General features: G+C 39.6%; 1 protein-coding gene across 5 annotated transcripts in view; it reads left to right on the plus strand.

Moving 5' to 3' along the window:
* Positions 1–21,716, plus strand: part of PAX5 (paired box 5) — a 260,888-nt gene that overhangs the window by 79,669 nt on the left and 159,503 nt on the right. For all 5 annotated transcript variants that reach the window (XM_083481891.1, XM_083481892.1, XM_083481888.1 and 2 more), the window contains 2 exons: positions 44–108; positions 3,004–3,132. In XM_083481891.1, the coding sequence (XP_083338017.1) occupies positions 44–108; positions 3,004–3,132 (194 nt within the window). The remainder of the gene's footprint in view (positions 1–43; positions 109–3,003; positions 3,133–21,716) is intronic.

The following is a 21,716-nucleotide window of genomic DNA, read 5'->3' on the forward strand; positions in this document are numbered from 1 at the left end:
TTGTTGTATACCTAATAGTAAGTAGCCATTTGTCTATATGCAGGATTATACGGACAAAGGTACAGCAACCACCCAACCAGCAAGTCCCAGCCTCCAGTCACAGCATAGGTAACTTTTTTTTAATATACTTAAAAATATATAATGCAATTCATTCTAAAGAACTTTTAATCACTCTTATGGGCAGATAATTCTGCACAGAACACTTCAGCACACGTACTAATGCACCTTCTTTGTCATTCTCCAAGGGCTGAACATGGTAAATGAATTTTATAAATACTGCTAAAAGGTTTTGAATTTTACTGATTATTATGATAAATAGCTTTCACCATGAGACAGAAAATTGAAATCTAAACCAAAAAAAAAAAAAGTCATCCCACTAATGGGGGTCTATAGAATGTCAGATAATTAAAGTAATAAATCAAGAAAGGGATAGTTATTCATAACATTTTCTGCATCATTAGTCAGTAAGTAGTTTTGAATGTGTTTTTTTCTTCTATCAACCAACCCTTCCATAATTCTTTGTGCACTTGCAATTTTGAGTGAAGAGGTAGCAAAACTTTGAAAACTTTTTACTGCGTTTTCTTCTTCTTTGCCTAATTCACATGCAGTCCATCTAACTCTAGTCATTGAAGAGTGATGGACTTTATATTAGGGTTTTTTTTTTCTTGTGGAGTCTCTGACAGATGAGCATAACCTTGCTTAAAATAAGCCCTGCTAACTCAAACTACTTTTATAATATATTCAAGCTTATGTAGTCCTGTTGAACCAAATGAGTGAAGTCAAAGTACTTCAGCTTAACTGGGTTGTAAGGCATGCTTCCATAGAACACTTTGGCTTAATATTCACCGCCTCTTTTCTCTTCACTGCAGATTTTCAAATTTTTCCTCTGCCTAATCCTTTAGAACTGAATTCACTAAATTTTATCTTGAAAAATCTCCATATTTTCTGAGCTGTCAGCATTTTAGAATACTAACAACCTAATCCACAATCCAGCTAAAATGAAGTTCTTAGATTCACGACAGTTAATCTCAGTGATTTCAGTAGGGACTAAATTGGTTTAAATCCACATACTTCATTAAAAATTATGGACTGGACTACAGGCAAGCAATCCTCTAACCATTTACTCTGGAATAAAAATCCTGAGTCCAATTTTAGAATCTGGAGTGAATCTCATGTATGAAGCGGTAACTCTCTCAACATATGGAGATTTCAGACAACTTGCAGCGTACATTTCGGTATTTCTGAATTGCACGAATATGTAAGACATATGAGTGATGGTTTAAATAAGCCTCTAAACCACAGTTTCCTAAATACACAAACTAGAATGTCTACCAACCACAAAATTTAATACGAAAGAGACCACTCAGAACATACCCTGCATCATAAGTCCAATTGATGGAGTTCTACCATATCCAGGATTCCCAGTGAACTCTACAGAGCTTCAAGTATTGGACCGGGCTGTCCTTAGTATTTGGCAGACTGAGGTGCCTATCTCAGGAGCCATATTTTGGATGCTATAAGAGGGCAGCAAATTGTTAGTTATTTAATCTATTATTATACTTTTGCCTCTTGGTCTGGGCACCACATGCACTGTGTTGAGGCAGTGGTTCAGAGGATCTAGTGCCCTCAGTGCTATCTTTGTCTTACTCAAGTCCTCAAATGCTGAAAGAGTTGCAGATTATCATATCATAGATTTCCTAGTATCAGGGGTCCTAGCAAGAAGGCAATCTACTGTCAATTTAGAGCAGGTTTTCCAAACCCCCAGATGCTTTTGACTATAATTCCCATCAGCCTCAGCTGGCAAGACTATGCCTGATGGGAATTGTAGTCCAAAACACCCAGAGAGCACCAGGTTGCAGGCAGGTGCTTTATTGCGTTGGACATAAATGGTGGGAGATGTAGGCTCAAATCTCTGTTTGTCCAGGGGTTTATTTGTCCAGGCAAAATAATCATAACAAACTTTTAGACTGATGCATCTTGTGCCATATATGTTGACCTGAATGCCTTGGAGATGCAACCAGCAATCGTTTGTGAAGTAATATAGCATAATGATTAAGAACATGAGCTGTAAGCTACTTATCTGTAGTTCTTATCTCATTTCAGCCATGACCTCTATGGCACCAATGGATTCCCTTAGGCAGCTACTTCTCATCTTAACATGGGGGTAATATAACACTAGCCTGTGGTACAGAGTTGTTGTATCAGTTACTGATAAAACAAACATGAAGCATTTTGAGCAGTTTAGAAAAGTGCTATATCCTGTGACAAGGGTAGCTAACATGGTGACCACCAGATGTCTTAGACTACAACTCCCATCATGGCAAATGGTTGAGAATGATGGGAGTTGTAGTTCAAGACATCTGGAGGGCACCACACTGGTTAACCTTGTGGTATGGGTTAGTTAATGGCACAGATCTCTACCATTGTTCTCATGGTATACACAGCTGACTCTCAACTTAGGCAGGGGTTATGTTGCAGGGATAGTGCATAAAGTCAAAACCGCTTATAGTCAAAATATATTGGGTGGAATGGTGGGTGGAATTGCCAGTCTTTTCCCCCAGAGGCCCACCCCTCCCGCCTTTTATTTTTATTTTTAAAAATCAATTGCCAAGCCCTTGAAGCTGAATGCGCAAAAGTTAAATGCACATATGTTGTGGGTCTACTTTGTGTATATATGAAAATAGACAGGGCAGAATATTTTTGCAATGCTTGATAGGTACCTGATGCTAATTTAGCTTGCTGCTGTATAAAGCTGGTCTTTCTGTCAGCAACAAAAGCTAATAAGATAGGGCTGGGCTGTAAGACATGGCAGAACATGAAATTTAAATGTTCAAGAAAGGTATCCAGGCTGCAAATTTCCCTGTTCCCCCTCTCCCAGCCTCCTGGTTGTAGGTAGTGGTATTGAAACACAACTATCAAAGATGGCAGTCATGGAAAAGTTGTTTGCATGGCTTCCTCTCTTGTGTGGATATGGGTACTGATTGGTTTGTTTCTAAATTACAGCTTCCACGGGTTCCGTGACACAAGTGTCCTCAGCAAGCACAGACTCAGCAGGCTCCTCCTACTCCATTAGTGGAATTCTGGGAATTACCTCTCCCAGTGCTGAAAGCAACAAACGTAAAAGAGATGAAGGTAAGAATAAACACATATTCCTTTCATATTCTTTTTTTTATAGTTTATAGAAAGAGTGAAATTTTATCCTCAATCTCTGCTGCAAAATTAATTATCTCCTTCTCGCTACAAACCTGTTTCCCACTTAGAGATACCAATTTTCTTTGTATGTTAATTTGAATTAACACACACACACAGATAGGAGCTAATAAATTTATATATCAGTAAAAATTATAATTTCAAAATAACCCATTTGGAAATTAGGAGCCAAACTATCAACAAAACAGAGATTTGAAAAGGCTTGGAATCTGCCTCCTTTGCCATACCATTTTGGAGGACACAGTTGCGAACTTTTTGTCTAGTGATGTGACTATTTTAATTTTACTTAAGAACTAAGTGGGAGGAAAAAGCATGAGATTCTGACATATTTCCTCTTGACTAAAATGATAGGGGCTTGCGGCTTTCCAACACCAATTACTGTATGAATTGACAACATGGTAAAACACCTTCTGTTGCATAATCATTTTAATATGAGAACTGGGCAATGCCTCTGACTCTTCTTGCATGATCAGTTTGACTGAGGGTAGATTCACATTATGGTTTTTAATGCTGACTTTTTTATTTTGTAGATTTCTGAATAATTTAAAACTGCCTGGGTACAGAAAGCATTGTGGCAAATAGAGGTGGCACAAGATAAACCTTTTGTTTAAATAGACTTGCTTTTGTTGAATGAGGCTTTTGAATGGTTCAGCACAAGTTCATTAGCATCAACTTCATTCAGCATTTCCTGGTTCAAGTCACTTTCTAAAGACTTTTCAGAATGTGCCCAGTTGCATTTTGAATTAAAACCATTTACAAGGCTGGATCTGCCTGTGCTATGACGGAAATCTGTAATTGGTTGGATTTGTAGATTAATCAACTGAAGTTTGGTTGATTAATTTGTATGACCAATTTTTAACAATAGAGGTATGAATTAAAAACACATTTTGGTTTATTATTTTCTTACATTTTCATAGCTTACCCATAACAAAAATTCTCAGCAGCTCATTAGGCAATATGTTTTGGTTCGTATGCTAATAAAACTGGGAATTTTTTTTAAAAAAAGAAAGGAAAATATTAAGATTATATTCTGTTCAAAAAAGAGTGGAAGTTATGTCTATTTAAGTTATGTTTATACATCCTTAAATATCTCAAAAAACCCCACCTATGGTGAGGTTCTGATAATGTGCAATGTCATTCAAATTAAGCTGATCAGTTACCAATTAACAGGCAGTTAGTACTATAATCATGTAGTTTTTAAAATTCTAGTGTGCACTTAGTGTGCACAAATCTGATGAAAAGTCAACTCATGTTGGCTTTGGAACACAACCCCCCCCCCCACATGTGAACAGACAGTGCTGCCTCCAGTTTTGGAGGGCTTTTATGTAAAGTGCACTCATTGGGCCCTCTTGCTGAAAGGGCATGTCAGGACAGGGCACACCTGCTGTCATTGCAATTAATTACCTTGCCCAATCTGTATAAGCACCCATCCTATGGTGTGATCTTTGAGGATGCCCACAGATGTCTGCCCCTGATGCCAGTGAACTGAATTCTATGATTCTAATAATACAAGTAAAACTAGGGTTTGGAAACAAGCTTTTCAGCTGCCAGAAATAGTCACATTGATGATCCAGTAATTCTCAATAAACGTGAAAGCACTGATGCATGTAAATGAAACTCGACCCTTCCACTGAAAGGCGTGGGGAGCCTGCTTGCAACGTGAACAGGGTGCACCCAATGTTGCTCTAGTCCAGTTCCGCTTTCTGCAGAGGAAGTGTTTTAGGTTCAGGGTTGTTTACAACTGTATGCTCATCAGGAGTTCATGAACGTATAAAGCGGTTTGCTTAAATGTGTGCAATGAGTCACCAGAGAACTAACATGTTCATATCACTGCTCCCCAAAGGGTTTTCAATTGAAGTAAGTCACAAATTCAGCTGTGAGTCACCAGTTGCTGAGCAGTCCAGTTATGGATGTGCATGTGTGAACTAGTATTGAGTGCAAAACTTCTGAGTTGGAAATCATTTTAATTATAATCTGTTCTCACCATCTGTTTTGATGGAACTTGGCCTAATCTAACAGTTCCACAGATATAGAACTAATGCTTAGCAAGCATTTGCTGCTCATTGAAGGTTCAAAGCACTTTACACACATCATGACAGCAATTATTGCAATCATCCAATAAGTTAGGTCAGTATTACCTTGCAGGCAGGAATAGAGGAGATATTAAAGGTCTACATAAATATATTTAGTGAATTTACAACTGAGGTGAGAATTGAACCAGGTTTTCCTTGGCCACAGCAGTGCTCTCCACCACAACGCAACAATTCTCAACAGCACATAATAATATATAATGCATAAGGAAAAAATGATGCTTTATTGAAATCATATAGCCTCATTAACTGTTCAGTTTGTTTCACCCATAACAAATAAGTTATAGACAAAACAGGCACCATAGCTGATAAACAGATAATAGATAAAACCACTTAGTCAACGTACATTTATTGTAACATCTACAAGCATAACAATCTGCATTAACTGTGACCAAATGTAGGGGGGGAAGTCCTCCAGATATACCAGGGGTCATCAAACCTTCTCAGCAAACCCTCAGACCTTGGGGGGCCAGGACTAAATTTTGAAAAATAATAATGAATGAATTCCTATGCCCCACAAATAACCCAGAGATGCATTTTAAATAAAAGGACACATTCTGCTCATGTAAAAACACGCTAATTCCCAGACTATCCGTGGGCTAGATTTAGAAGGAGATTGGGCCAGATCTGGCCCCCAGGCCTTAATCTGCCCACCCATAAAGGTAAAGGGACCCCTGACCGTTAGGTCCAGTCATGGACAACTCTGGGGTTGCGGCGCTCACCTCACTTTACTGGCCAAGGGAGCTGGCGTACAGCTTCCGGTTCATGTGGCCAGCATGACTAAGCCGCTTCTAGCAAACCAGAGCAGCGTACGGAAACACCGTTTACCTTCTCACTGGAGCAGTACCTATTTATCTACTTGCACTTTGACGTGCTTTCGAACTGCTAGGTTGGCAGGAGCAGGGACCGAGCAACAGGAGCCCATCCCGTTGCAGGGATTCGAACCGCCGACCTTCTGAATGGCAAGCCCTAGGCTCTGTGGTTTAGACCACAGCGCCACCCGTGCCTACCCATGAGATATACTAATCCACTGATGTTTAATATTTCCTTTGTATTGTAGGTTAGGGTACATGTGCATACCTGCTACATCTACTACAAAGTAGTATTTTACTCATTTATTTTTGAGGACCAGTTTTTGGTCAGTGTGTTTATGTTTTGTAGGGACAGAGCTGCTTAGGTATTGAAGATTGCCCAATCCCTATTCAGCTGATAGAGGGCTTAGCAGGATCCCTTAGCCTTACATTAGTGGAGGGGAACCAACTCGTTATAGAAAGATAAACAAATTGACCCCAGCAATCTCTTTCTTGTGTGTGGAATCCTAAAACAACAAAGCATTTTCCTTCTGTTAGGTTCCTCTAACAAATTAAAAAAGAGAAACTTGGAAATGCATTCCTATTAATACATTTGGGAGTAAGCCCTATTGAACTCAGGACATGTGCTGCAAAATGCCCACACTGAAAAATGGCTGTAGATTCGGACCAAAGAGTTGCCCCAAAATGAATTTCCCAGTTTGAATGCTAGAATAATTTTGGTGGAAAAAAGGAGGAGGATATGGTTATTTAATTATAGGGAGCAGTATAATGCATAATATACAGAAGGGGGCCAAGTTAACATTTTTTTACTTTTCCAAAGTGCAACATTCAGCCTTAAATATCATTTTTGCATAGTTGATATATTCACAGCTCTGCTCAAATATATTGGAAAATACTAGGCAGTAATTATGTTCCGCTTGCAGGTGCTGTGTGAGCAGGGCTAGCTAGTGGTATAGAACGGGCTCTTTCCTTAGAACTCATAAACTGTATCCATGACACACTATGATTCATTACCTTTTTCTGTTCACCTCACCATTGACATTCTTTAGCAGATGTCACCAGTCTTTAACTCAGTGGGTTGCATGCCTGGTAGCAACAGGGGCAAACTATATCAGACAATCTTTATTGGTTTATGTAGCTGAAGGTGTCATTTTCCCCTCCTGTTGTAATATGAATTCAGAGCAGATGTGTCTTAGTGGGGGATCGGTTGTTTTCACTTATAACTAAAGGACACACTACTGGAGACTGACAAAAGAAGCAGAACATGGACAGCAACTAGACAGTAGATGGTTGCTAACAAGATGAATTCTTCACCTCGCCCCTTCTTAAAAGGCAGATACTTTTAGCCACAGTGGTGTTCTTGAACATGTTAACTCGCTTAAACTTTGCTAATTTTCCACTGCAACTGCCCCCCCCCCAAGTTAACAATGCATAGCTACAGAAGAAAATGTAGTCATTTTATTTTATAGTTTCAAAGTTGCAGGGGAAGTCATATGGTATAACAACTGGCCATGTGAAAATGAATTGTGGTTTATTATATGCTATAAATTAGTAGAGAAATAAATGCTTTTTAAATGTTACAAATGGCTATGTTTTCAAGGTATTCAGAGTGGGAACAATGGAAATGAGTCTAATTTTAAGAGGATACCAGGTGAATGCCTTCTGTGATTATTATTTCTGCTGTATAATGCTATTTTTCTGTTCTTGTTTTAGAGTTAGTTTATAACTGATGTTTTTACATTTTTATTCATGGGTTTTACCGTGAGCTCTTCCGAGGAAAGATAGTATATAGATATTTTAAACAAACAAACATATAGTACTCTTAAAGTACTGTTCCTATTAACATGACTAGAAGATACCTTGACTAGTTCATTCATGTTGCCACCTGCCCACATAGAAGTTGCTAGCTTAATACATGCTTCTTATAAATACCCCCTGTAGGGAATAGGTCCCATAGCATCTCAATATTAAACTGGTGGAATGCAGATTTTGATCATGTGAAAAAAACACTCAACAGTCCTGTGTCAAACATTGCAAGCAAGTTTTTAGTGTGCAGAAGATATTTTGTTAACATTTCAGTACTTCCCAGAAATAGATAGATGATAGATCCACTAATATACAAACATTTTCCTGAGATACATGAATACAAACATTTTCCTGAGATACATGAATGCAAACATTTTCCTGAGATACATGAATGCAAACATTTTCCTGAGATACATGAATCCAGTTATAAGGAATACACCAGTCTTGGTGGTACTAATACTGACAATATGATGTAAAAGCATTTGGCCTTGATGGGCCAAATTTTATCTTGTCAATTGTTCTTTTTGCATCAGCAGACCTGCAAAAGGCCTCAGAGAAGCTCACGAACAAGGCATGATAGTTATAGCCATCTTCTGTTTGTCCTCCACATCTCATTTTCAGCCTTAGTCCTGTGATACGTGGTTGATTAAGGCTGTGTACACACTGCTATTTACTCTGGGTACGTTGTACTCTCATGTAACAAAAAAAAGGTAAAGGAACCCTGGATGGTTAAGTCCAGTCAAAGGCGACTATGGGGTTGTGGAGCTCATCTTGCTTTCAGGCCAAGGGAGCCGATGTTTGTCCACAGACAGCTTTCTGGGTCATGTGACCAGCATGACTAAACCAGAGTGACGGAAACGCTCACTGGCATGCTTTCAAACTGCTAGGTTGGCAGGAGCTGGGACAGAGCAACAGGAGCTCACCCCATCATGGGGATTCAAACCGCCGACCTTCTGATTGGCAAGCCCAAGAGGCTCAGTGGTTTAGACCACACACCACACACAGCCCTTATATCTCATGTACACATGACACTACCCATGATGTAGCGCTCTCCTGTATTTTCGTGAGAAAAACTGCTGTTTAATTAGCTTCAATCTGAAAGCACAGATGACAGTTTCATATATAGGTGTTCCAGGGGGTGGTGGTGGTGGTCTGCAGGGGCAAGGAAACAAAAAACGACAATGTGCATCAGCTAAAGACATGTTGGCTCCAGCTCTGGTGTGTACAGCAATGTGGAGATATGACTTGTAATGCAATGGTGGGAAACAACCTTGTTGCATTTTAAGCTGCTAATGTGTACCTAACCCGAGAGGAATAAAGAGGACATGGGAGCAGATATGGATCAGAAGGGATTTATGCATCCAAGAAAACTAGAGCCAATAATCAAACAAAACATTCTGCACAGTGTTTGAGCGTGTAGACATTCAGTCTGAGTTGGAATTAAATACATGTGTCTAAGGCTGTATTTTTGTGCAATGCATTACATACATATATTTTCTGTTTCATTGTGGCCCAGTCAATGAAGCTGCAGAGAAAGCCACCTGTAGGCAGCAGGGATGGAAATACTTTCAGTCCCCAAAGAATATGCCGTCCCATAGATTATCCGGTTTATCTGTTTATCTTGTCTGCTTGAGCAGAGTGTGCAGGGCATTCTGTGCTTCGAAGGTGTTGGCAAAGCCACCCAACTGGTCACATCCATTTTAATTTTGACTTATTTTGTTTTGCAACAAGAAATAAAAGGTCCAGAAGGCAGAGAAGGAGGGGTTTTTCTTTTTTTTTTCCTTTTACGTTCATAATGTAATCTGTTCAAGGTAAGGCGGATCCTATGCCACACCTATTGGAAAACGAGGACAAGAGACTTCTTTAATGAAAAGATTTTCATTTGCATTCAAGTGCTGCTGTTGCTCCCTCTGCTGGCAGGAATGTTGGTAGCTCTGGAAATCCATCAGCATGGCTGAACTTTCCTCTTCTTTAGAGACTTTAGGTCAGGGTTGGGAACCTGTAGGACCTCCATATCATTGGACTGCAACTTCCATCAGCCCCAACCACCATGACTAATAGCCAGGGATGGGGGGAGTTGCAATCCCAATATTGGTTTCTCATCCCTGTTTTAGCAGTTGCCCCTGCTTTATGGAATGAATATCCTGATTTATCTATTTTTTAAATGTATATGATGAGGTGGACATAAAAGTTTATTCTAAGATAAAATTAGATTGACTTCTGCAAGACTTTTTAGTTAGTGTTTCAAGGCTCTTTGTTATTATTATTATTTTATGCAAAAGACCAACACTGCCACCCATCTGAAATTTTGTTTTTAAAATGTTCACATTTTAAGCTCTCTGGAAAGTAAATTATATATCTTTTTCCAAATATATAATTTTATTTACAAATAGTTTCAAATGCGAACATCTAAAAAACAAAATTTCCGATGGGTGGCTGTGTTAGTCTGTTGAGATTTGTACAAGTTATATAATTAATCTCTATTCTTACTTGGTTTTGTGAATGTTTCTTCTGTTCAGCAAGGTCCTAGTACAAGAGAGAAATGAGTGTAAGCTACTACAGTATACACAAACAGATACTTATTTAAACAAAAAGGTGTGCCCCATGACTTTTGGATTTGAGAAACAAATCTGGATGTAACATTTACACGAGTTACAAAAGAAATTTTTCAGAGACTGCAATGCAGAGGTGCCACAGAATTACTTTCCCCCCACAGAGGCCGACTGTAAAAGTCACAGCATACAGAGAAACCAGGGGGGTGAGTGGGGCTGTTCTTTGACTCTTTTAAGGAAATGCTATTGAATATTGTTGTATTATTATTGTTTCTATAAACGGCTTAGAGATTTTTATTACATTAAGTGGTATAATTATAAATAACTGTAGGGTTGCCATACGTCCGGAATTTCCTACACGTATAAGGAATAATGCAGTCTGCAATCGTGACTGGAAAGAAATCAGTAAAAATGTCCGGGAAAATCCAGAGGTATGGCAGCCCATGTCAGAAGTGCCGTTTTTGCCAATTTCCCATAAAAATAGTTCAAAACTGGCACCCCCCCGATTTTGCCAAAAATAGCCCAGCTTTTCTGTCCAGATTTTCACTGTATGAAATATGGCAATCCTAAATAAATGTGACTATAGCTGTTTACTACAGTGAAATTGCATAGGTTACAAACTCTGCTAACCCGGAAGTAGCTGCTCCTGGTTGTGAACTTTGCCCCAGGATGCAAATGGAAATCATGCGCCGGAGGCATGTGCACAGCGGGAGGCCCCATTAGCGAAAGCGCGCCTCAGGATAAGAATGGTTTCAGCTTCAGAACGGACCTCTGGAACAAATTAAGTTCGTAACCAGAGGTACCACTGAAGTAGTATTGATACTGCATAATTTGAAGGCAGTATTTTGCACTTATTATTTGCCAAAGAATAGCCAAATAATGCCAGTGAACAATCTAATATATGCAAGTTGTGTCTGCATATATAAAATTTAGAGGCACAACAAGTGACTAATTATACTTACAAACTGATCTTTGCAAATATTTCTCCTAGTTCCTGTGACTCCCCCCCCCCGCCCCCTGCTGGTATACACTATTAAAAGAAGGACAATAAAGCTTAACACACTGTGTTATAAATGTGCAAGATGCATGCATTAGCTGAACACCTACCACTCCATTACCTAAGAAGAAATCAAAACTGGATTGAAATGCCCACCCCTTTTCCAAACCAATGAAAGCTGCTTAGGTGATAGTTCTAATTTGCTAGTATAAAGAATATTTGTAATGTTGAGAAAGGGTATGGGAATTTCTTTATTATAGTTCATGAAATTGTATATTTTACATTTTGTTTATGCGTTCATGGTATGTTAAATATATCACTTGAAATTTGTTTAATAACTTCTTTATAGAGAGAGATGCTGGGGATAAAGTATGGGCTTCTTTGTAATTTTTCTTACTTTATTATTTGCCTTCTGATTCCTTTCTTTTTTTGCAGGGCAGTTTTTGCTGTGTGTGCATATGCATATATGGAGATGTGCTCTTGGGTGTTTATATTTTGTATTGCCAAGAATTCCATGTGTACACTGGAATTCCATGTATATATTGGAATGTGAATATTGTTGAGCTTTGCCTGCAGTGCTATCTGGGTTTTGAGCTGGACTGTACACAGTCTTTTGTGATTGTTTCACAACCTCTTCCTAGGATGAGGATGGTTTTCTTATTGGATAAACAGCCTATGTCTCTTTTCAAAGAGGCACATGAGCTGCCACCTTGCCATTATCTGAAATTCTTGTTTTGGGTGGCTATAAGAGTATAGTCTCTGTCCCTGTAGAATTTGCTATGGTCTGTGCCTTTCACACCAGTGCAGACTTGTAGGGTGCCTCAAGTATCTCGCTACTTTTGTGGAACTGATTCAAGCACATACCAGAAATTTACAGTGGATTAAAATATTCTGCAACAAAACCACTTAGAAATACACACATACTTTTTGCTGTTAGGAAAGTGATGGGGAAATACTCTGAAAAGTTTAGGGTGAACAAATAATTAACAGGAAGATGTATGAAAACCCGGGTAAGCAAATCAATATGAACGCTCATTGACTGTTGAACAACTACCGTGCAAACAACTCAGAAGGAATGCTCATTAAAAAGTGGGTATAGTCTAACTTTCTGATGTTGTGTGAGCAAATCAGGATGAATGCTAAACAGGTTGTCTGAAGGAGCCTGTAGATGGTTGTGTTATTCCAAACATCCTCCAAGTGTGTCTGGATGTTATATTTGGGGGCTGCCCAGTGGAACAGAGTATAAGATGCAGAATGACAAATATTAAATACCTGGAATATTATAATTTGGAAAGCCTGGATGATATAGTGGTTAGAATGCAGGACTGGGACCTGGTGGATGAGGGGGCCTGGTTTCCAATTCCCAGTTGCCAGGAAACAATCTGGGTGACCTTAGCCTAACCTACCTCACAAAGGTGTTGTGAGATAAAATGAGTAACTTCCACACAATTTAATCCCACCCTTTCTCCAAAGAACTCAGAGCGGTGTTGCTGAGGTTCTTGATGCCTTATCCTCCATTTTATCCTCATGATCTTCGTCTGGATTTGAAAAGGAAAAAATAGGAATGGCACCAATATGAGAGGGGAGAGAGAAGGAAAGCTGGCATCTCAAAGGTACACAGAAACACAGCTGAGGGCACAGCATGCTGTATTTAAGTGCCTCTGAGGAAGAATATACTGTATATGAAATGTGTCGAGCTATTAAATTTTTGTTCCTGGGTATCTTTGAGATTCCACCTTTCCTTTTTCTCCATCCCCTTCTCTGAATAGGGGTTTGAAGCTGGGTCTGTCTAGTCCTTGTCCAATGATCTACATGCCCCATACTGGTTCTAACACTGTCCTCTTCCCTCAAGACTCTAAGATCCTAGAACTGCAGAATTCTGCATTCCTCTTACAAGACTTGAACTGCTGGCAATCTTCTGCTCTCCGTACAATAAGTCTTCACACCATTGCTTTAGCTCCTGTACTGGTTTGAGAGACCAGCAGGCAGGCAGGAAATACTGTATTTTCCCATGTATAAGACTAGGTTTTTTTACCCAAAAATTAGGTTTAAAATTGGGGCTTGTCTTATACACGGGTAGTGCTGAGGGGTGTTTTCTTAATTTGGAGTCCCCCCCAAATAGGGGGCGTCTTAAATATGGGGGCGTCTTATAGACAGAAAAATACGGTCGTTCTTCAGTTTGGCCATCAGTACACAAACAGCTTCAAAAGATTAAAAGGAGGAAGGAACATTAACACTGGGGATTATCTTGCTACCTGTTAGCTTGCACATAAAACTCTTGCAGCAATCCTCTCCTTGCAAGATAATGTACCCAATCTAAAAATATTGGCAGCCATGAGGGAAAAAAATACAAATTCAATTTGTATAGTAATAACATGACCAAAACAACAACAACATCTCAGTGGGAATGTGGCTGGATTAGTCAGATCAAGCTTTTTAAAAACTACTGTATTGTCTTTGACTATCTTAAACAGAAGCCCAGTAACTCTAGACAAATGAACAATATAGCAAATAAGAGCATCTGTTTCATGCCAGCTTCGGTGTAGGATGCACAAGGACTGTATCCCTCATGTTGCAATGTGATTACTACCGTCTGCAGGAGAGCAGTACAGACATGAAGTGTAGAGATTTGCCAAGTTTCTAGAGCTGTAGTCCCTATAACTCAGAGAAAGGACCCTAGGAGATAATGGATGGTGCCCAGCTGATTGGTGGCTGGAGCCTGTGGTACAGTTTGGTGATTCAGGAATGCAACTTGATAGACACAGAAGTGGAGCCAAAAGCAAATGTTCTCATCATCCCAATCAAAAAATGCCTGGCACCTGCCCCTAAGATTTTACCTGGAGACCCTAGAGAAGGAGGCAAAAACATTTGAAACTTCAGATCCAACAACTTTAAGTTACTGTGCACACACACGTGCAGTAAAAGAGGACACTATCAGAATATATTTCTTGGTGTGTGAGCAAAATGCTGAAATATTGGTAACAGAACTTAAATTTCAGCACAAAACACAATTTTTGACAGGATAAATATAAAATAGTTTTGGTCCTGAGAAGGCCTTAGTCTTTATAAGCAATATAGATATGTAACTATTTCAGCATAATTTGCGATGTGTTGCAGTATCCTAACTACTGTAAATACATGTGAGAGGGGGCACTTTCTCTTACATTCTTAACATTGCAAATTTGTGCAAATTCAGTTTATACATAATTTTGATCCTCTGCTCTCCACTACACAGTTAAGGATGGATACCGGTATATGGCATGGCCTGATCATAGAATTAAAGAATCAAAGAATGGTAGAGTTGGTAGGGACTATGAGGGTCATCTAGTTCAACTCCATGCAATACAGGAATATTTTGCCCAAATGGGACTGGATCCATCTGAGATTAAGAGTCTCATGCTCTACCAGTGCAGGCCTTACTTTGTAGAATATCTCTAGCTGCTACAAGCCTGTTCATAAAACTTTAAAATGTTGTTGTTCAAGATGATCCTAAACTCCCCACCTCTCAGAAAGAGACCTGATCTTCAGAGCATTTGAGATGTAGTTGAACCAGTTTCTTAGTTCAGGTTTAAAGATATCCTGAGAAGTCAGCCAGGGAATCTGTCCGCTCAAAACATCAAATGAAGAGCACTCAGGCAGAATGCAGTATCTTGATCCGGGAAATACCAAGTGCAACACTTATATGTTTAAAAAAGGTGTGATGGATATTGGCTTCTTCTTCTTTGATGTCTCATCCACATGCATGAGGAATAGTTTTTAATACTGTTTCATACATAGGAGCCAACTCCAGGGAGCTTGTCTCTCCTGAATGTATTTTTATATTGTAACCCAACACCAATAATCTTTTCCATAGGTGAGCACGTTTCCTATGCTGGGATCTGACCCACTCCTTACACAACACACACAGGGAAATAGCATTAGAAAAAAAGCAGTGGTCTCTGGGTTTGTTTCTTTCTCAATCAGTTTGGGAAGATAGGGATGCTGAGAATGCAGATACGCTGACAAATCCAGATCCTGTTCTGCTGGGGGGCATTTTATTTATTAAATGTCTGTACCACCCTTCATCCAAGGCTTTTAGTGGCACCCTCCCTGTTGAACGCTGTCCCATCAGATGTCAAGGAGATAAAGAACTACACAAGGCAGTCCGGTTTTTAATGTTTGATATTTTACAATGTTTTTATATGTGCTGTAAGCTGCCCAGAGTAGCTAGGGAAACCCAGCCAGATGGGCGGGGTATAAATTATTATTATTATTATTAATTACACAATCCCCCCAGTTTAAAAGGTCATAGACTGTTTAATTAGGCAAAGGCCTGGGAGAAGAGTTTGGATTTGATATCCTGCTTTATCACTACCTGAAGGAGTCTCAAAGTGGCTAACAATCTCCTTTCCCTTCCTCCCCACAACAAACACTCTGTGAGGTGAGTGAGGCCGAGAGACTGAGAGAAGTGTGACTAGCCCAAGGTCACCCAGCAGCTGCATGTGGAGGAGCGAGTGGGGAATCGAACCCGGTTCACCAGATTACGAGTCCACCGCTCTTAACCACTACACCACTGGTGCTAGAAGAGAAACGTTTTTGCTTGGTGCCTAAAAATATGCAAGTAAGGTTCCAGGCAAGCCTCCCTGGGGAGAGCATTCCACAAGTGGGGAGCCCCCACAGAAAAGGCCCATTCTCATGTTGCCCAAAATGGGTTCCACAGTAAGAACCAGTACTTCAATGGTTAGGTGTTCTTTGAAGGATTTCCTTCTGAACTGAGACTCTGTGTGTTGCTTCCATGCTTATTGTACATTAGGTGGTCATGTCTACATGTGGTAGAACCTACATTAGAATTAACCATTGGTTTAAAAAGTTTTAAACATTAGTGTGTTGACGTGAACGTTCACTCAGCTGCCTGCATTTTAAAATTTAGAGTTCTTGCTGTGGTTTCTTCTTCTTGTTTTTAATCTTTTCAAAAGTGCTCAAAGTATTTTATATGTATTATCCCAGAAACAATATCATTGCATATTAGGGCAACATTATTATTCTCATATCATAGATTGCAGGCGGTGACTGAGGCTGAGGGCAGTTTCTCAAAGGCAAGTTTGACAATATAAGAGGTGGGAGTCAAATCAGGCAATTCCTGGCTCACAACTCATGGGGCTTACTCCCAGGTAGGTGAGCATAGGATTGCAGCCTTAATTACACGACACTAGCTCATTGGATGTGGCTGGTGCTAATGTTATGTATTTTATTGTAACATGTATTTATATTTTTTATTGTAACACTCTATGGAAAGAATATTCAACCACAAAGCCCCAAATAAGTAGTGACAAATGCTTGATTCTCCTGCTAACCCCCACCAGCTTTTTCTCATCCTTAATAAGTTCTAAACGATCTTACAAACACTGTTTAATTAATCTGATGCCCTATTTCTGGCCCTACATCAATAAATCCAGTTCTTTGGGGTGACAATAGTTTCAGCTTATTTGACAGCTCTGGGAAGCTAGCTCTGCTGAGTGCATGTGTGTGTGTGTATGTTTGTCAGATATAACTCCATCACTGTTGCCTTTCTCTCCTTCACTTCTTTTCTGTTTGTTACCCTTCCATTCACAACTGCTGTGTGTGTATATTTGGGGGCAAACCAGAACAAGATGGTGTGCTATCTGGCTGTGAAATGGCTGCTTTTGTGTCCCCTTTTGGCTAGCCTCTGAGAGGTTTTATGAATGGAACCGTGTTTGCCACGGGGATCAGGTTCTGTGAAGAGCTCATTAATGGATAATGAATTCTACCCCCCTCCTTCTCTGGGAAGGAATGGCAGTGGTGCTGATGGTGGAGGGTGCAAACAGCAATGACAGGCATGATCTGCCGATGAATAGCTGCCCGCATTGAAAGAGTGACCGGGTGGCAAGCAGCACTGCTGCCGCTCTGTTCTGTGGCTGTGACTTTGATCTTTGGGAGTGTTGGTTTCTGCTAGGCCTCTCAGGGCCACCTATTGAAGCCTTCTTTCCCCTCCCCCAGGCAGAACCCCTCCCCCCCCACACATACAGAAACATGCACAGGATGCTCAGCTAAATGCTAATGCCTTCCATCTAATACCCGTCCGCTCCCCAAATAAAAGAGGAACGGAAAGAAAAAAACATCTTAGTTTATGCCTTATAGGCAAATAGTAGTGAGTGAGGGTTTCTTTACTGGAAATATTAAAATGCACACACACACACACACACACACACACACACACACACAAATTTTATTACATGTGTTCTGCTTTTTTTTTTACACAGGCGTAGAAAGTGGCAACTTAAAATAGAGCATTAAACACTTTCCTTCCTTAAACATTCAGAAATATTTATATGTTCATTTCCTGCAGTAAGCAATCCAAATCACACCATGTGGATACATTAAATTAGTTAAACTCTTCATGTACTTGGCATTTAGTTGCTTAACTCTACAATATGTAAATTATCCGAAAACGACTAAAAAAAACCCCACGGAAGCTTAAAGGTGGGAGAGAAAGCGGAGGTATTTTCTTATCTCTTTCAGATGGAAAACTCTTATCCATTCTGTTGGTTATGATGTCAAAGTACTTCTGTTGGCTTACTTTCTCCACATCAACCCCCAAACTAATAAGAGGATAAAATGAGTGGATGGGGATGCCACTTTATTAGGATGCAAACTTATTCTAGTAAGTTAGTTATGGTTCTGCCTTATATTATATACCGTTGACATGTTACTTATTTTTTTATATGAGAGAGAAGCAGGTGGCACTGTGGTCTAAACCACTGAGCCTCTGGGGCTTGCTGATCAGAAGGTTGACAGTTCGAATCCATGCGACGGGGTGAGCTCCCATTACTCTGTCCCAGCTCCTGCTAACCTAGCAGTTTGAAAGCATGCCAGTGCAAATAGATAAATAGGTACTGCTGTGGCGGGAAGGTAAACAGTGTTTCCGTGCGCTGCTGTGGTTTCTGTCATGGTGTTCCGTTGCGCCAGAAGTGGTTTAGTCATGCTGGCCACCCAGAAAGCTGTCTGTGGACAAATGATGGCTCCCTCGACCTGAAGGCAGGATGAGCACCACACCCCATAGTCGCCTTTGACTGGGCTTAACTGTCCAGGGATCCTTTACCTTTACCTTTTAACCTATTTTTATATGGTAGTGTCAGGGTGGCTGAATGGACAAATGTCGATCCCTGCCCCCAAGCAGATTACAGACTAAAATAGAAAGTGGAGTATACAGTATGATGGGGAAATCCTGGATGACAGACTGAACAGACTTTGGTAGGGCTTTTCTTTCTAGTTTTTACACCTCTTTAGAGCCATCTCTAAACTTTGGCTCTCAATGGCTTGGTCTAGGATATATTCAAAATTATTATTTAAATCACTGTACTTTAAAATATTTCTTAGACTTATGAAAAGACTAAATTGTCCATTAATTCCCTCAGCCACGTTGACTGGGAAGCAATAAAATGGACTGATTCTGCAAACAGGAAGCTTTCACTTTAAATGAGAATTTACCTGAAAAGCCTCAATAGCAAATTTGCCTATCCACATTGGAGAGGCTGGTGTTGCAATTTTGTTCATTAGCTGAGGAGAATGAAAAGAGTCACAAATCATAAAAACATAGAAAACACTGAGATGCAATTATTTGAAAACAATCTTTGGTGAATTCCCAATGTGTGAACAGAGGATGGCCATTCAAGAACAAAGGGCTAGTACGGACACAATCCTGCTCTCATACAGCAAAGTAATTGCCATATTCTTATGTGAACCCTGGAACACGTTATAATGAGCTCCTGATGACTCACCACCAATCAGGAAGAGCCACATTCTGCATTAGCTATAGTTCTGAAGTATTCCTGAAGGACAACCCCTAGAAGAATGTATTAATCATATTCTAGTCTTGAGGCTACAAACATATGAATGAAAATCAGTAGGTTGAAACTGGAGAAAAAAGGTTGCTGCTGTCTCAGTGGCCTGAGTTGGAGAAAAGTTAGGGAAGCATAACAAGGCTTGGCTTGAGCAACAGTAAGAGGTCAAACTCTGTGAACCACAGACCTACTCGATTAAACAATGGGCTGACCAATTTACTAGGATTAACAGATTCAGATACAAGAAAGTGCTCGTGATTTTATGTAGAATTTTAGCAGCTGTAATTTCCCACATTATTTTATCATTAGTTCCAAAATATATATTTTCTGTGCACCTATTAAAAGTTCAAGAATTATGTCAGAAATTATTGTGCTTATAGGATTTTTCTGTTTTATGTCAGAAGTGAATATTACTTTGAGGAAAAAATATTTTATGTTCATTTCCACACCTATTTCTGTTTCTTTGAGACTCAACCGTATACAATTCCTCTTTGGACCAATAATGACTTTTTATTTTTAATTTGTTATACAAAAGCAACAAATTACAGTAGTGGTATTAAGGGGTGAAGGGATGAAAAGCAAGAAAAAGGTAAGATTTATGTGCGCTCTGTTCTGTCCATATAAGTAAATTCCAAACCTGACAATAGATTTAGTTTGACTTGTAAAATAAATCTAATCATATGTCTACTGCTCAGCTATGCAGTGCTAGTAGGCGTTACATTAAAGGAGAAAGAGATCAGCGTGTTCAGTGGCTGGTTCAAATTTGCAGGTGCAGGCCCGTAAAACAGTTCCAGCCAAGCAACTTCAGTTTTGTAATTATGGGTCAGTTGACCTCTTAGTGAAGGTCAATTGGATAAAATCTGCTTTCAATGGGCCAAGTATAAGGAGGTGAATTGTGACACCTGCTGCCAGGCTTGAGTGGAGCAGCCCAGAACATTACATTTTGCCGCAGCCTGCTGACATTCTCATTTAAAAAGGAAGCTTACGACATGACCAATTATGCATTTAGAACCCATTAAAAATTCTGCTGCAGGGTAGGTGTAGAATTATTCCTGGCTGTGCTCTTTTACTCTTTCTTCTCCCTCTGTTTAATAAATAGGAAAGGGAAGCAATCAAACCAGAGGAGCGGTGTCATTTTTTGGACATGAACATCATATATATATTTAAAATCTGAATACTGCTTTTCTATTAAAAATACCGAAAGCATAAACAAACAAGCAAATATAGGAAGTGACATGCTGTATATTTAATAATATATAAAATACAGAAAGTGGCAGACTAAATATTTAATATTTACAGCATGGGAACCCCCTGTTCATTGTGAAAAGTCTTGCATATTGGAATACAGTGCAACTGGAACAAAACTGATATCACGTGGCCCTGTGAACTTCACCGGTTAACTTTTGGTTAAAAATAATAGTAATAGTTAACTGATGTGCAGGGGAAAATGTTTATGCGACTGTTTTGGGAAAGGTAGCTTCCAGTCTTAAAAGACATAAAGTTCCAAGGGAAGTGAAACTGGCAAATAAATAAAAGAAAAACCAGCGAAATCCCCAAGGAAGCAGAGACATTATTCATCCTGAGTGACCTCAGCTCAGTCTCTAGTGTGAACTGGCCTTTATTAGAATGTAGAAAAAAATCCCTGAATGATAACAATCCCAAGAAGGGCTTGCAAGGCAGAAGTCATAACTACTTTTTTAGCTCTCTCTGTTGTGAAACTTGTTTGTTTCCTGTTGAACCTTTGCTTCTTCTTATTTGCTTCTTGTTGCTTCTGTAGCTAGTCCCTAAAATAATCCATCTTCATATTCAGCAGCTGTTAAGGGCTGGGTAGCATCCGGTATTTTTGGGAAGGGTACGCAATGTATGAGGAAACCTTGCAATGGGTCTTCTCTAGTAGCAAGAAGCAGCAGGAGTCAGGAGAGCTTCAGTAGTTCTTTTTATTCATGGACAGCGGAACAATAATTTCGCATAGCAGATGTGACTTGCTATATAGGCAAGACTACATAGCTCTTATTCAGCTATTACACATACCAGACATGTCTCTTAATGAGACAAGCCACACATACTATAGGCTGGCCAATATGTTATGGATATTACTAGCTGGGACTTGCCTGTATTTTACATGTGTCACATCCTTGCCCCTATATCCAGGCAGCTTATTATTTAAATCAAGCACATGCCTTTGGGACATTTTCTACTCATTTGTGTTTGCTCTTGGCCTGCACCACCAAAAGTTGGGGAAAGAGCAGTATAAACATCTGAGTTGACTGTTTGCTTATGCCAGGAAAAAAATATCCTTGCTGCCATTGTCTTTAGTTAGTTTATAAACGTATTTATTTGGTCCTGAAAAGGGCCTTCATGGTGGCTTCCAACGTTAGGGGCATACAATACAAAAACTAAAAAGTTAG

The sequence above is a fragment of the Podarcis liolepis genome (assembly GCF_965112155.1).
Source record: "Podarcis liolepis genome assembly, chromosome: 17".
In the NCBI taxonomy this organism is placed as follows: domain Eukaryota; kingdom Metazoa; phylum Chordata; class Lepidosauria; order Squamata; family Lacertidae; genus Podarcis; species Podarcis liolepis.